We start from the raw sequence: 15,142 nt of genomic DNA, 5'->3' as shown, positions 1-15,142 counted from the left end.
CAAAACTCTTCCGTCTTTCTTCATAACGAGCATACCTAGTGCAGGGGTAGCCTGGTGTCCAATGGTACTTGCTCCAGGAGTGAGTAGCCTGTGGAGGATGCAGGGAAGCAGGGTCCTCCTCGTGCAGTGGTCCCGTTCTGTTGGTGTGCAGTCGTGTTTATTCGCTCTGCTCCGCAGAGCTCCCGTTTAGCCCCGCGGCGGCAGGAGGGCCGCGAGCCGGGCGGTCTTCTAGTGCATGCAGCATCTGTGGCAGTGGTAAAGCAGGAGGGGGAATTACTGGGGGTTTTCCTGGCAGGAAGGTTGAGAGGCCAGCAGAATGTAACTCAGATTTTGAATCCAAGCAAAAGCTTTACAGAATTGCCTGTTAGGCACTGGTAAGCAGAGCAGACCAGGATCTAGAGCCGTTGCAGAAACAAAGACAAAATGCCAACATTGCCGGTTTTATCAGGTTATTTTTCAGAATAGAACTGGGCTTGGAGAACTCTTCCACGAGGTCCCTGTTGCTGGGTGTTGTGCTCGTTACCAGTTGTAATCCGGCTTGGTTTCATAGGGAGTATGCTCGGAGTAAGTATTTTCAGGATCAGATCTGAAGACAATGTAGTCCACCGAAGATTCTTGTGTGGAAATCAGCCATACATGGGTGAGAAAATTAATTAGGTGTGACCTGATAGGTTGTTTCCCTTCCCCAATTTCTATTTAAAATAAATCGCTTCAGTCAAGGTCAAAATAGTGCCAAGTAGGTAAAAATGGGTATTTGGGGTTTTTTTTGGTTTGAGTTTGGGGGTCTTTTTAACTTTCCCTTAAGACATTCCAATTATTCCATTATTCTTTTGTCATTTTTCTTTTTCTTTCTCATCTCACAGGCTGTGGCCATATTTCGAGCTGACAGCCTGAAGCGTTTTTCATCATGGTCTCTAAATCCCTTTTCAGTAAATAGGCTGCATGGTTGTTTTAACTGAAGGCACATTCCTTAGTTGGTTCATGATCTCCAGGTTACAAAGCATTTATTTACACTGATTTGCATTTTTCTTTTGGCTTTTTTTCCACTATGTTCTTGATAATTTTCCTCTGAACTGTTTGCAGTTGGTGTATGTTTGTGTGTGTGTACTGTGCATATAATAAGAAAAAGAAAAAAAAAAAAAGGAGTTCCCCAGTGCTGATCTCTTTAGTGAGTAACTTACTTCAGTCTAGAATATGTAGATATGTCATCCTCTTGTGGTTATGTTTTCTTGGTTTGGTTCTTGGGTTTTTTGGCATTGAGTCACTTTTCCAGTTTTTAGAGGCAGGTGTTGATGGGCAGTAATACTTGCTATTATCACTTCCTTAAAACTTTCCCAAAAATGTGCATTCTGCAAACTACACACCTTACTTCCTGTAGCAGCCTCCTCAAGAGCAAACCTGCATTTCAGACCATCATCTTATTCAAGCAGTTACACATTCAAGTCTCTTCCCTTTGGCACTGGGAAATACTTCCTTAAAGTAGATGGTCGAGTGGATCTTTTTAAACTCTTTTCTATTTTTGTGGCCCATTTGAAATGCACAGTCTTTCATCTTTTGGTTTCCACAAGTCTTACTTAGAAGTATCTTGTTCTGTTGGGACTTCTTTGACATCCTCCTCCATCATTTGATTGCTTTTCTCTAGTGCAGAGAACTTCTCCATCACAGAAGTTCCCAGAACTTCTTTATAGCCCATGGGTCCAAGAAATCTGGATGCCTTCTGAGATGTGTTTCTCTTGGCACACAGCGCTTTAATGTCTTGTAAATTCAGGTACCACAGAAGTTTACTTAATCTTACATTGTTATAGTAAAAAATGGGAGAACAAGTAATTTCAAAGACATAAATCACAGTTGTGGGAGCTGGAAATAGTTTGCCCATGTTTACTAGTTTAAAATGAAAATTTGTAACTCCTACGTGGGGTGTAAGAGAGTGGCTGCTCTTACATGGAACGAGCTACAAGAACTGATTTCTCGTGGAGGTTTGCTGACAACTTTATTGGCAGAGGCAGTTGTTGAATATTTTAATTGGAAATGTAGAATAAGCTTCCATGATGGATGAATATGGGTTTGATTCCTTGGAGTTTTTTTTGTTTGTTTTGAAGCTTTAAAAGTGCATGTAAATGCACTGAGGATGTGTCTGCAGCTCAGAGTGCACTGGAAGTACCAGGCAGTGAAAGCCCTTTATGCCAGGGAGGCTTTTGTTGGTTTTCTTCAACTTTTTCCATTAGAAATATGGATTTCAATGTTAATAAACAGATATAGATGACGTTCCAGATATTTGAAATAGGTACCTAAGGCATATTTAACATGTCAGTCTAGGGAAAATGAAGGTTCGAGGGTGATTAGTTCTTTATTTTCTTGATGTTTTCTCCAGGGTGTAAAGCTTTTGGGATTTAAGGTTTCTCAGCGTTGTAACTTCCAGAGGAAGTGACAAATTTAGTTTATATTTTGGAGCTGCTTGTTCTGTTTCAACCCTGAGCCTGTGACAGCTTTGTTCTCAGTCAGAACTGGTGAGAGTTTTTGGCCAGTCTTATTCCAGGAATTCCTGTTCTGAAAGTTTCTTTTATGAGTTACAAGGAGTGTGGCGAAGACTCAGTGGGTGGTTTCTTGGAACAGACTATAGAATCCTCAGCAAATTTGCATTTCTAAACTTACCTCATCTCTCTAGACCTGCTTCTGTCCTCTGTCATCTTTTCATTGTCTTTCGATCCCTTTCCTTGCTTACCTGGCAATGCATCTGTTTAAGTCACACATTCCAGGGCCTAACAAACATAGAGCAGTGATACTGTGTAGGTTCACCTCATGGATAGCAGCAAATCTGAGCTGAAACCAGAAAAAAAATAAATTATCCTCCCTCACATGCAGAAAACTAAATTTATGAGCAGCAGCACAAGACAGTCTTCTCAGTGTCATTAATTTTCCTATAAAGACACCTTGAAAACACAGACAGTGAAATTCTGTGAGGGCTGCAGGTGCTCCTTTTAAGTCCTTTTACTTCAGCTCAGTGCCATGAGTTTAAGTTACTGCAGCCCAGCACACCCAGGTTTCAGATTTGTGTTACTGTCTTAGTTCACACTGGAGATGGTTTAACAACAATCACCCGTCACTGTACGTGAATGTTGTAGGGCTTTTGTGTGCCAGTTTTGCACATGCACTGCAGAAAAACGTCTGGGGTTTTTGTGTTTGTGGCCTCTGAGCCAGCCCACAGAGCAGGGCTGGGCCTGGAGCTGGCGAGTCAGTGTTGTGTCTGTAATCTGTATGCAGATGGCAGAGCTTTCCGCTGTGTTAAAACTGCTTGCGTTAGTAACATTTAATTGTGGCTGAGTTTATTCCTTGTGTTAACATACCTGAGTATTCAGCGTTTGTCGCCCCATGAGAGAACATACAAATACACTAAATACTAATTCATCAGAAGATCAGTGTTGCACATCTACAACTTTTTTTTGTCTTTTAATTTTTAGTTTGTGTTCTTTTTTTTTTTTTTTTTGCAAGATACTAATTGTAGTGTGGTCTTGCTGTACTAAAGGTGCTTTTTTTGTGTGTGTGTGTGTGTGTGTGTGTATGTGTGTGGATAGTGCATGTCATACTGTGTAGGTCATACTGCATGTTATTGATGCATGTTTGAAATTTGTTGTGTCCTTCAAGGCATGATAAGTGGCTATCCACCGGTGCTGCCACCTTTGCAGGGCCCAGTTGATGGCATTGTTAGCATGGGCAGCATGCAGCCACTTCACCCAGGGGTGCCCCCACCCCACCAACTTCCGCCAGGTATGCCAGGCATCCCAGGCATCCCACCACCCGGTAAGAACCTCATCCTCATTCTGCTCCTTATGTCATTGTCATGTACTTGCCGTTTAACCAGTTCTTACAGTTCTCTGCAGCTTGTCTTGGCAGGTTTGTCCAGCTGCAGCACACACTGCTGAAAATGAGGTGTGTGCACAACGCTGGCAGAACAGCATGTCCAGTGAACCCTCTGGGAAAGGTTACTGGGGAAACATGGGGCTGCTCCAGCAGGAGTTCTGCTTCAGCCCAAAAAAACTTGATAATTGTGCTTGAGTTTATCAGAAGTGTGAAAAGCTGGAATGGGCCTATCACACCCTTATGTCATTTGAATGCATCCTTCCATTCCTTCTTTTCTTATTTAAAGGGGGCTTACAAATTAAATGTATTGCTCTCATGTGTTAATGTCAGACTACACTGAAATGAACCTGGTCACCTAAGACCCCTTGGCCACCGGGGCACTGATGTGTTATTGTAAAACGCTGTTCAGATTAAACCTTGCTGACAGAACAGTGACTGGAGACAGGTGGGGACAATGTGAATTCAGTATTCTATGTGGCCATATTTCAAATTGATTTTTGAGAGCATTTCTACTACACCTGTGCTATTTTTTTGCCACACTTTTGATGAAAAGTGAGGCTGAATGAAACAAACATTTTTCTGGTGTTAATGCCATTAACATGTCCTCATTATGGGGGAAAAATATTATCTGCCCTCTGATCCTGTTTCTTGATGATTCTCTCAGCTTTTACCTCTGATAACTCATGTGCCTGTGTAAAACATGTGCATCCCTATGTTCACCTGTTAAACGAGCTGTGGACAAAATGGTCTCATTTGCCTCCCCCTGCCCCCTTGCAACTATATTTATCAGAAGCTCTGTTAAGGCATTTATCTGTATGCAAATTATTTGGGTTGGGGTTTTTTTTCCGTTTGTTTGCTTGCTTGGTATTTTTTAAACCCATCAGTATTACATGTACAGCTTGGCTGGAGTTATAATTCCCCACGATGTCACGGACAGGGAGCAGGACAACAGCTGGGTCTGGGAGCCTTCCCTGACATTTAGCACACATCGGCCACTACAACTGTGTGGGAGGTGAATCCAGGACAATGCATCTCTCTGAAGGGTTTTTTCCCACTGCAGCAGGCTGTGTGGATGGTGTTTAAAACCGAGAGGATATGGATTAGGGAAAACATAATGCCTGGGAATGGAGGACCACACATGAAGTAGTGCTAAATTGGGCAGGGTGGGCTAAGGGTGACTCCATGCTCAGATGCTGGGAGGGTGAGGGTGTCCTCCTCTAGACCTCTTCCAGTCTGTGCCATATTCCACAACTTGTGTTACCAATGTTTTTCCCAACTTCCGACGTGCTGTTGGTACAGATACATTTAAAACAGGGCTGTGATCAAATGGAAAATACATTTGAAATATGCTTGATTGTGCAAAATGCAGTGGCACGTCCTTCGATCACTGATACAGAAATCATGCATTTAATTAATGTAAATTAAACCATCAGGAAGAGCACAGTTAGTTTGCAGCTTTTCTAATTAAGAGAAGTGGCACAAGCAGAAAGAAAAGCAGCAGCACACATAACTTTCATTTTTTTCAGACCAAAGCATCTATATGTAAGATATCAGGAACTGCATGACTCATGTAGATCTGTACATTTTTGTGTGTAAGACAGGGGTGTGCTGCACTCTGTGCAGTAGGGAAAAGTCTCAATATGATTGAGAGAAACAAACACCTTTTATTTTTTTTACATTTATTTCAAATGTTTATCAGTCTAGAAATGTGTAAAACTGTTGAAGCTTAACCTACAAGTTGTGTTTTATATCACTGAGATCTAACAGAATTTGTGCAGTGCCTTGCATTTTATCCTGCTGTGAACTTATTTTGTAAAACTGAACACAAGGAAATATTAAATGTTGCTAAAGCAGATCAGCATTTCCTTTCTTAAAGGATTACAGGAAGATCCTGTCAAGCCAAAGGCATATATTATAGATGAAAAGATTTAGTCAGGCAATTGCTAAGTAACGTGAAAAACCTGAAAAGCAAAAACTATTTGCTTTGCATTTCTCTAATTTAAGTAATTCAACAGGCCACTTATCAGTGTTTGGTAGTTGTCACACTAGTTTAGGGTTTTTTCATTCAGAAACTTATGAAGTTTTTTACTGGAGGAGAGGGGGGTATTTGAATGTTGTACATCTGCCTAAAATAACTGTGAGCAGCGATATCAAAGTATAAATTCTTACTATAGAAGACCAAAGAGGTATTTGTCACTGCTCTGAAATAAGACTAATTATTTTATATTTTGGAATATAGGTGTTATAGGCCAAAATGTGTCCCCCATGGTAGGCACTCCAGCACCAGGAGCAAGTCCATTTGGACAGCAGGTGAGTAATTTCTGCATTATTTGTGAGGCTCCAAGGCTCTGAGTTAGCATTTGAACAATCCCAGTTAAGACATGTAGGGATGCACCTGGGCTATATCCCAGGGAGAACAGAGATGAAATGCACACTGATGTATCTAAACCAGTTAATATTTTACTCTGAGTGTATGTCTCTGTTTGATTGTTGAGTTGTTACTACACTAACGAGGTTTGTCTGGGTATGAGGTAACTTCTACAGTATAATCAAGGCAGTGTTTTGTTTTGCTTTCCTTCTACTAAACTAAATCAAGTAATTTCCACACAATGTTAAACTGCTGGTAATTTAGGCTTTGCATGTTTTAGTGATGCACAGAAGGTGCTGTCCACTTTCTGAGCTGTTGAGGAGTGGGTAAAAACTTGTTTTAAATTTATTTGCTCCTATATTTCACAAACTGATGAAGCAGCTGTTCATTGGCAGTTCAGAATCTATTCGTTTGGGTAACAGTGATGAGCAGATGTTCCTTCTCAGTGATTAATACAGGGGAACTGTTCAGCACAGTTCCGAATTTATTTTTTTCCATGATAAAGGGAAATGTGATTTTGGCTAAGTTAGTTATTCAGAGGCAGCCTAGAGAAGCTGTGTGTACCCCATCCCTGGAAGTGTCCCAGGGCCAGGCTGGATGGGGCTCTGAGCAACCTGGTCTACTGGAAGGTGTCCCTGCCCATGGCAGGGGGTTGGAACCAGATAATCTTTAATGTCCCTTCCAACCCAAACCATTCTACGAGTCCATGAAAACCAGAAGCTGAGAGAGTAAGTAGTGAAGTGTTTATGTCATGACATTGAGTTATCCCAGACCACAGGATATCTGTGCTAAGGGTTCTTAGTATTACCACTTAACCACAGTGGTGGGAATTCTTCTCTGTGACTGGGATATTTTTTCTGCCTGGGATTTTTGCCTGACAGTGATTCTGTGGAAGTATCCCAATCTTCCAAGGATCAGCATCAATTTGGATTAGATATTTCAGAGCTAAACACTGCACTTCACAGACCACATGGTTTCTGATCAAATTGGAGAAAACATGAAATGAAATAAAAAGGAGGCAAAAAATGAAGTTAAGGTTATTAGGAGAGAAGAGAAATGGTGATGATAATCAGATTATGTTTCCATAGATCAGAAATATGAACAAAGTCTGTTCAATATGAATATGGTCGGTTTGCACTTCCCCTCTCTGGCCAGGGGTCACTGCCATGCACAAAGTGGGCGTCTCCAGGGACATTTTCTTGGGCCTTTGCACGTCACCTTATCTGAAGCTCTGTTGTGTGAGGATGACTCTGAAATCAGGATGTTCCCTGCAGTCCCCCCAGCTGTGATCTCTCCATGGCTTTGTCGTTGCAGATAGGAATCCTTGGCCCCCCAGGCCAGCAGGCCCCCCCTCCGTACCCCGGGCAGAGCCCGGCGGCCCCGCCGGTCATGCAGCAGCCCACGACCCCCATGTTCGTCTCCCCTCCACCAAAGACACAGAGGCTCCTCCATTCTGAAGCCTACCTGAAATACATTGAGGGCCTTAGTGCTGAGTCAAACAGCATCAGCAAGTGGGACCAGACCCTGGCAGGTAAGGCCTTGCACACAGTGCAGTGTTTCCACCAAAACACGCTTCTTTGTGACCAATAATTTTGCTTTTGTGGAAAATGCTCAATAAATCTGCTGTTTACTTAATAAAATATACACATTCTTAAAGACAGATCAGCAGACTGAGAATATGTATGTCATCCACAGGCTAACTCCATCGGTGTTGTATAAACCTAAGAATCCATTGTAAGGGCTCAAGCACTAAGAGCAAAAGCTATGCTGTAGAGTCAGTTGCCTTTTTCTAGAAAAGCCGTAGCGAGTATCAAATCCAGTGGATAACAGAACCATTTCTTGACTTCCCAGCACGAAGACGAGACGTCCACTTGTCCAAGGAGCAGGAGAGCCGGCTCCCTTCCCACTGGCTGAAGAGCAAAGGGGCTCACACCACCATGGCCGATGCCTTGTGGCGCCTGCGAGACTTGATGCTGCGGGACACCCTCAACATCCGCCAGGCCTACAACATCGAGCACGTGTAGGCACAGCAGGGCTGCCCCCCTGGCACCACGGAGCTCTGTGGGACAATAGCTGGTTTAGTTACTGGGTGGGAAGAGATAACCAACAATAATTTGTATTGCATTTTACTGTACATTGCAAGACCATTTTTATATAAGGACACTTTTAATAAGCATATTTCACTTTTTGTTATATTAAGTTGACTTTATCAAATACACAGATTTTTGCATATTGTTTCCTTTGTTTGAAAGGCGATTTCATAATTGGTTAAGTGTAGTCAAGGATTCATCTTTCTTATACTTTATTGCTGAGAATCTGATGCCATTGTTTTTATATAAAAAAAAAAAGGAAAACAAAGTATTTACAGATTGATACAGTGGAATGTGAATTAGTCATAGTTTACATCTTAGAAGAATGTGTGTACCTGTGCTTGTGTGTGCTTGCCACTTCCAGCAGAACTCTCGCTCGGGTGTGAACAGGGAGGATCTCTTAAAGGAAGCTGAAGGTAAGAGGTGCTTTGGCACTAAGGAAAATTGGATTTCTAGTCACCACTGAGGCCGAGTGGGCCCAGCAGCCATGGAAGTGCTCGTGTGGATGGGACAAGGGTGTCTTGACTGCTCATGTTGTCCAGTCCTGTCCAGTTTTAACTGTGTAGCCAAAGCCATTGTGATCCTAAATCAGTAACAGGATGCCTGTGCTGGCATGTCCTTAGAGGGGAAGTGTTTCATCTCCCACGACCTGCGCTGGGGGTTCCGCGGTGCCCCTGACACTGAGCAGTGGGATGGGGAAGCGCCTTCCCTGAGGGATTCTGGCTGCGCTGGGAGAGGCAGCGCAGAACCTGGAACCAGCTCAGGCCTTGGGGGGTGAGTTAGGGGAGAAAAGCTGAGTTGTTTTGTTAGTGAAGTTACCTGACGTTTTCTTAAATTGACGCGTATTCTGTTCTTGATTGGGCATTGTAAGACGTTTTTGTATGCTTTCTTTAAGTGTATTCATTAACCTTAATGAAAGTTTTGCAATGCAACTTTGAGTGAAATTTGATGCTTAAATTAACTTGAAAGTGAAATACTGCTGTATGGTATGGTATGTGTAAGGTCAGCATACCAAGTGTGTTGGAGAAATAGAGCAATAGAGTACTTGCATTGCAGCCTTCAGAGGGTTTGGGGTTTTTTTCTTTTTTTTTTTTTAAATCTAAGTAAAGTAGGTATCGACTCTTCTTGCCAAATTTCAACGTTGTGGCTGCCTTCTGCTAAAGACTTACCTGTCCTCATAACTAACCAACCTTTTGGACTACAAAGTTATTTTTTTAAAGGTAAATCTTTTCATTTATTTAATTTTATAAAAAGAATTAATACTGTTGGATTGCATTAAGTAACTGGGAAAGCTCTTTGGATTTGAAAAAAAAAAAAAAGGTGGCAGGAACGTGGGCACTGCAACTCAGCCCAAAAGAACTGATTTATTGATACACTTCATTTACTGCTAGAGTTGTTCATCATGTGGAAATGGGCTTTAAAGTCTAGTAGTACAAAACATTTTCCTTTCAGTATATTTGGCAGAAGGTAAACTTTTTCTTCAAATACTGGATATCTTGGGGTTTGTTTTCCTGATGTAATTAATACTGATGAGGGAAGTGACACTTGCAAGTATAAGCTATGATTTAATTTTACTGGCCAATTCTTTTCCCTCTCCTATTGCAATCCTCCAGTCATTGCACAAAACCCCCCTTTGTAATTACAAATAGGCACTTAAAGACAGTTTAGGTCAGATGTGCAATGGATAAGGAAGGAAATGGAGCAAAACAACACAGAGGGAAATGACAGTTTTGAACTCTACAAGTAGCACACCCATGGTACAGAAATATTTACTGGCCTTTGTAAATGACCAATTTTATTTAATAAAGTAGAAGCTGAATAGTCTTAGACCACCCCCTTACATACAGTATCATTTTTAAATGTGTTTAAGTTGCCATAGGTTTTGCAGTTTTTAGCCACAAAGATGGGATGTTGAAGCGAATCAGGCAGCAAATCCTAGTTTTTAAGCATTTGGAACTATCATGGATTGTACTAATACACCACCAGATTCTACTTCTCAGCATTAACAAAAATTACACCAAAGAACCTGGGATGGATTTTAATTAAATTATTGTTTTATTTATTTTCTTTTGAGGACTGGATGGGACTCCCTGTGGAGCCTGTATAACTCAGATGTTTAATTTATCTGAAGGTCAGTGATGAGCAGACGTGCAGCACTGGCTCTCTCCTGCCGAGCAGCTGAATCCCTCCTTTCACTGCTCTTCCTGGCCCGGGAGCAAGAGATTGGAAGTGCAAACAAAACCTGGGTCCTCCCACAAGGCAGTGCAGAGCACTACCACTAAGCCACTGGGCTGGCCCTGATCAATTATTTTAAGCCTTATTTATTTCAAAATCGTATCTCTCTCTATTGGAGGCATTTCAGTCAATTGCAGTGGAATTTAGGATATAATGGCTACAGTCTAGAATTCAAAACCAGCAAAAGAAACTTTTCTCACTCTGGTTTAAAAACAAAAAAATAAAAGACAACGTCTGTCTGTCTCTTTCTCTCTCTTTGTGGGTGTTTGAACCCCTCATCTGTTTTTCACTGCCGTTCATTGTACTGGGGTAAACAAAACTTTCATATTAAAATAAAAGTATGTGTGGGCAATGGTTGGCTTCTGTGAGAGTGGGAAATAGATTAAACTAGGACCGGTATTTTCATAAACCAGTTGGAGACGACTAATAATTGTTTGTTCTCTTCCTCAGTCCTTCCCTTCCACGAGAAAATTTACTGTTTGTGTAAAAATTCAAAGCGTTGATGTTGGTGACTTTTTTTCAGCATATGTTTTCAGACCTGGTTTATCCATGCTTGGCTTTTCATTAGACCTTGTACTCCTGAAGGCTGAGCTGCTGACCAGGTTTATAACATGTATGTACCATCACTTTGTTTACCTGAGTCTTTTTAATTTGAATAAAAATAGTTTGGAAAGTGTTTTGGATTAACCAGGTTTGAGTGTCTCATTAAGATTTCTGTGGGGATTTTATTTCAATTAATTCTGGCTGTTGCTGATCCAGATTTTATCAAGTCCTTGGTTCATGTGTGCTTGTGTGGGGGTGAAATACCCTTTTTCTATTGTCCTGTGTATTGTGAGACCTGCCTGTAGGTGATAAGAACAGTGATGTTGAAAATTGAGCTGTGACATGGACCTTGAACCTTGAAAAAGATGTGATGCATTAGGAACCAGCTGAGTGGAGATGATGAGGTTCAGTCAGTCCCAGATGCCCCTGTATTAACTGCTTTGAAAATAAACAGCAAGTCTTAATTTCATACTGGAAGCTGCCTTGGTTCAGGACTGTCTTCTATGTAGCTGTTTAATAGAGGAAATTAGATCAGCAATAATGGAAAAAGCATCTTTTACACAATTAAATTAGACACAAAGAAATTTTAATACTACAAACTGCAAGAAAAAGTAAGTGATAGGAACCTCTCAAGGTGCATCTGACATAAAAATTACAAAGAAACCAGAACAGACAGCATTATATTTAATTACCATGCATCCATGTCTTCAAGCTGGGGGATAAATGCTGCCTCTCACACAGGCTGCTGGCTTCATGAAACTTCCACCCTTCCAAAATTTGCTCTTGCAGTTGCCCAGAGGAGACTAATCCTAATCATCCTCCCCATTTGCTCAGTCTGAGATACTAAAGATCAGCAAACGCAATAAACTGGAGTTTCAAGAAGGCCAGGCAGTCTGAACATGGAGTCAGGAATGGGATCTGATTCACTGATACCTGGGAAATTTTCTGATTAATAAAATAAACCTCACCTTCCTTTTGCTTACTGCATTTTCCAGCAAGTCTAATTTAACCTTCATACGAAGAAACAAAATGACAGCTGCTGCAGGGCAGGAGGATCTGGTGATCCTGGATCAAGAGGTTCCCAGTCTCTGTCAGGCCTCGGAGGCATGATGTGATCAGTCATTCCTGTGCCAAGAGGGATCAGAAATCCAGTGGAGGAGCCTGGCCATGCAGATTATCATCTGTTAAAGGAGGCAGCAGGAAAGATGGGAAGAGAAATGGAGGAGAAAGCACAGAATTGCACAGCAATACGTGTAACCAGTGAGGCTCAGCTCAGGCTCAGCTGAGCACAAAGCCTTGGACAGAAGGATGGTCAGTCCATGAAGGCTGAGCCACTGCCTCTAGAGGGTGTCCAAATTCAGCTTCCACTGGATGGGTTTTGGGAGGACTATAATTAATCCTCATCCTTGGTGTGAACCATCAACATGCAGTACTGATTTTGGGAAGTTCCTCAGGAGCAGTCATCCTGTCCTGCCTGTTGGAGATTTTTGCCCCTTTCTCAGGAGCTGGGAGTGGCCATGGCCAGAGTGCAGGTGCAGTTCTGGGTCTGTGTATTAACTCCAAAGTGAAAACTTGCCTCCACTGAAGACAGGAAAAGTTTTGCTCCAAGGAAGAATTCACCAGGACATCAGATGACTATTTTTTCCCTTTTTGTACTCTTTGAGAAGCTTGAACAGAACTGCCACCCCCTGTGCCAGGGAGGAGTGCAGGCTGGGCACATCCACACTGCCTTTACCATAACTTCTTTTAGTTCTTCCCTGGCTCACCACAGGTTTTTCAGCTACATCCTTGTGTGCACAACCAGAGGGAAACAACCAGCAGATCCTGACCAACAGATCCATTCTTTCCACAAAATCGTTCTGGATTGGCAGTGAAATTGTCCCCTCTCTAATGCTGGAGTGGTGAGCAGCACTGCTTGTACACAGGTATCGCTGTTTGTTTGCAGGTGACTATTTACTGAAGTTTTCCATGCTATCTTGCCCTAGCTCCAACAGTCTGGAAAGCTTTCAGCAGGAATGCTTTGCTGAGTCTCAAGCATGTGGCTGTGGCTGCTGCAAAGCTGTTCATGGATGCTGAGCTGTGCTCCGGGCTGACACAGCTGAATTCCCAGCAGAAGGAGCTGCTGAACTCCCAGCAGAAGGAAGGACGTGCTCAGACCCGGAGCTGGCAGGGGCTCAGCAGGACTGGAAGTTTGTTCCTGGCTCACTCCTGCAGCACGGAACAGCCTCATGGTGTTCCCAGTGCTGGCCAAAGGAAAGCTCTTGCTTCCTCCCCATTGCCTTTGCCACAGCAGATGGAGGATGGGAAGGAGACAGGGATATGGGAGTCAGAAAGAGATTGCTGGGGAAGGCAAAGAGCACAGAACTAGGAGTCAGCAGGGATAAAACTGCAAAACCAAGTGAAGACTCTGGTTGTTGACAATTGGGTGTAGATTAAAATCAATACTAAATCCCTGAGAGTGTTCAGTTCCGGAATGGGCTGAAACTCTGGAATGGGGCCTTGTAGCTATTCTTATTTCCAGCATTAGTGAGAGACTGGCAAAATGCAGGAATGCCAAAGGGTCAGCAATAGCAAACATTGTGGAACAGAGAATACAACTCAGATTTCTAAATGTCAAGCTGGATATTCTGTCACAACAGATCTGTGCTGCCTGAAATGGTACGATGCCAACTTGGAGAAGGATTTTATTCCTGCAGTGGTCACAAAGATCAGTGATACAGAAGCCCCTGACACCAGACTCCTTGTGAGCAACTGCAGCCTGGCTCCCTTTGTGTTTACCTGGCTGGAGACACATGAGGGATCTTCCAGACATGCCTGGAGCTCTCAGCTGCAAATGGGAAACAGTCACTGCAAAACAAGCAAAAGGCCTGAAGTGGAAAGCTGGCCTTGGCTCACTGGTGTCTGTGGAACACTCTGCTGCTGTTATAGGAGTGCTTCAGGGACGCCACAGGAAGTTTCACACCAGGCTCCCGAGTCCTGGGAATTAACTGGGGCACAGGGCTCTTCCTTGGAAAAAACCCAGATACTGAAAAACTTATTTGTTCTATGGAAACCAAGCACAAGAGAGTTTCAAAAGGCTCAAGAAGTAAAAGCAGATGGAGCTAAAGCTCAGCAGTTTTCCAAATCTGGCTTTTTATTTATACTTTATTATGTACTTTTATAATGTACTGCTGCAGTCAGGAGTGACTTCAGTGTGATGATCTGTGACCAAAAAGCAGCTTGTGCATGAGTTTTTGAACTTGGGCTCTGTCGTGGAACCAAAGTCAAAATTCTTACTACTTCTGAAATAGAGACTTTCCTCAAGTGCTTCACTTGCTGCCCAGTCAAAATACACAGAGCACAGTGGTCTGAGTACCTGCACCATAACATCTTCAGAGCAGTCAGCCTCCTCAGTGGATGAAGACTTCCAAAGGCTGTCAGGAGGTAGCACAGGAACACAGGTAAGGGTATGAACTCCCTTGGGTTTGTATTCTTAGTAACTGGCTTCTTTGTGGCACCCTCAGCACACACACATACCCTCAGAAATAGAACAATGGTAGTAATGTAGGACCCTCACTGACTGCACTGTACGAGTCCCTGATGCAGTCACAACACGCTCCCACACCCCCCAGCCCCAGAGTCACTGTGCAGGACACAGCAGTCAGCCCTGCTTTCCTGCTTTGGGGACAGGATCCTACAGTCAGGACTCCACTGCTCTGTTACCTGGTACACGTGTCAGACTTTCCCCCAGGCTGAGCTCAGGTCACTGCCAGAGCAGCAACAAAGGGTGTTGCTGCACGTATGGGCAGCAGAGCCTGAACACACGGGTGACTTCCCAAGCTGAGCAAACACTGAGCAGTGAGTCTGTGCTCTTTTCATCCAGTTAAAATTATGCCACACTGGAAAGAAAACAAATCAGATGCCAGAGCAGTTTCTGCCAGTACAATGGAAACCAACTAAAAATTACTGTTTCCATTCTGCTGAGGTGGATGCAATGGTAACATTTCTTTCCCACCGGTGTTGTCACAAGGAGGGTGTTTCACCAAACAAACAAAAGCATTAGCCAAAC

At 42.9% G+C, this 15,142-nt stretch overlaps 1 protein-coding gene across 17 annotated transcripts in view; it reads left to right on the top strand.

Moving 5' to 3' along the window:
• PBRM1 (polybromo 1) overlaps positions 1-11,238 on the top strand; it is a 57,513-nt gene extending 46,275 nt beyond the window's left edge. For 11 of the 17 annotated variants that reach the window (XM_064667804.1, XM_064667803.1, XM_064667807.1 and 8 more), the window contains 4 exons: positions 3,643-3,798; positions 6,098-6,168; positions 7,541-7,757; positions 8,078-11,238. In XM_064667804.1, coding sequence (XP_064523874.1) covers positions 3,643-3,798; positions 6,098-6,168; positions 7,541-7,757; positions 8,078-8,250 — 617 coding nt within the window. In that variant the 3' untranslated portion in view covers positions 8,251-11,238. Of the gene's footprint in view, positions 1-448; positions 2,895-3,642; positions 3,799-6,097; positions 6,169-7,540; positions 7,758-8,077 lie in introns of those variants that run through there. The other 6 variants (XM_064667816.1, XM_064667818.1, XM_064667815.1 and 3 more) reach the window with 2 other exon arrangements.
• Positions 11,239-15,142: the final 3,904 nt, after the last annotated feature.

Source organism: Pseudopipra pipra, chromosome 11, assembly GCF_036250125.1.
Source record: "Pseudopipra pipra isolate bDixPip1 chromosome 11, bDixPip1.hap1, whole genome shotgun sequence".
Classification (NCBI taxonomy): domain Eukaryota; kingdom Metazoa; phylum Chordata; class Aves; order Passeriformes; family Pipridae; genus Pseudopipra; species Pseudopipra pipra.
Note: the sequence above shows the minus strand (reverse complement) of the source record. Positions and strands in the feature narration are given on the sequence as shown.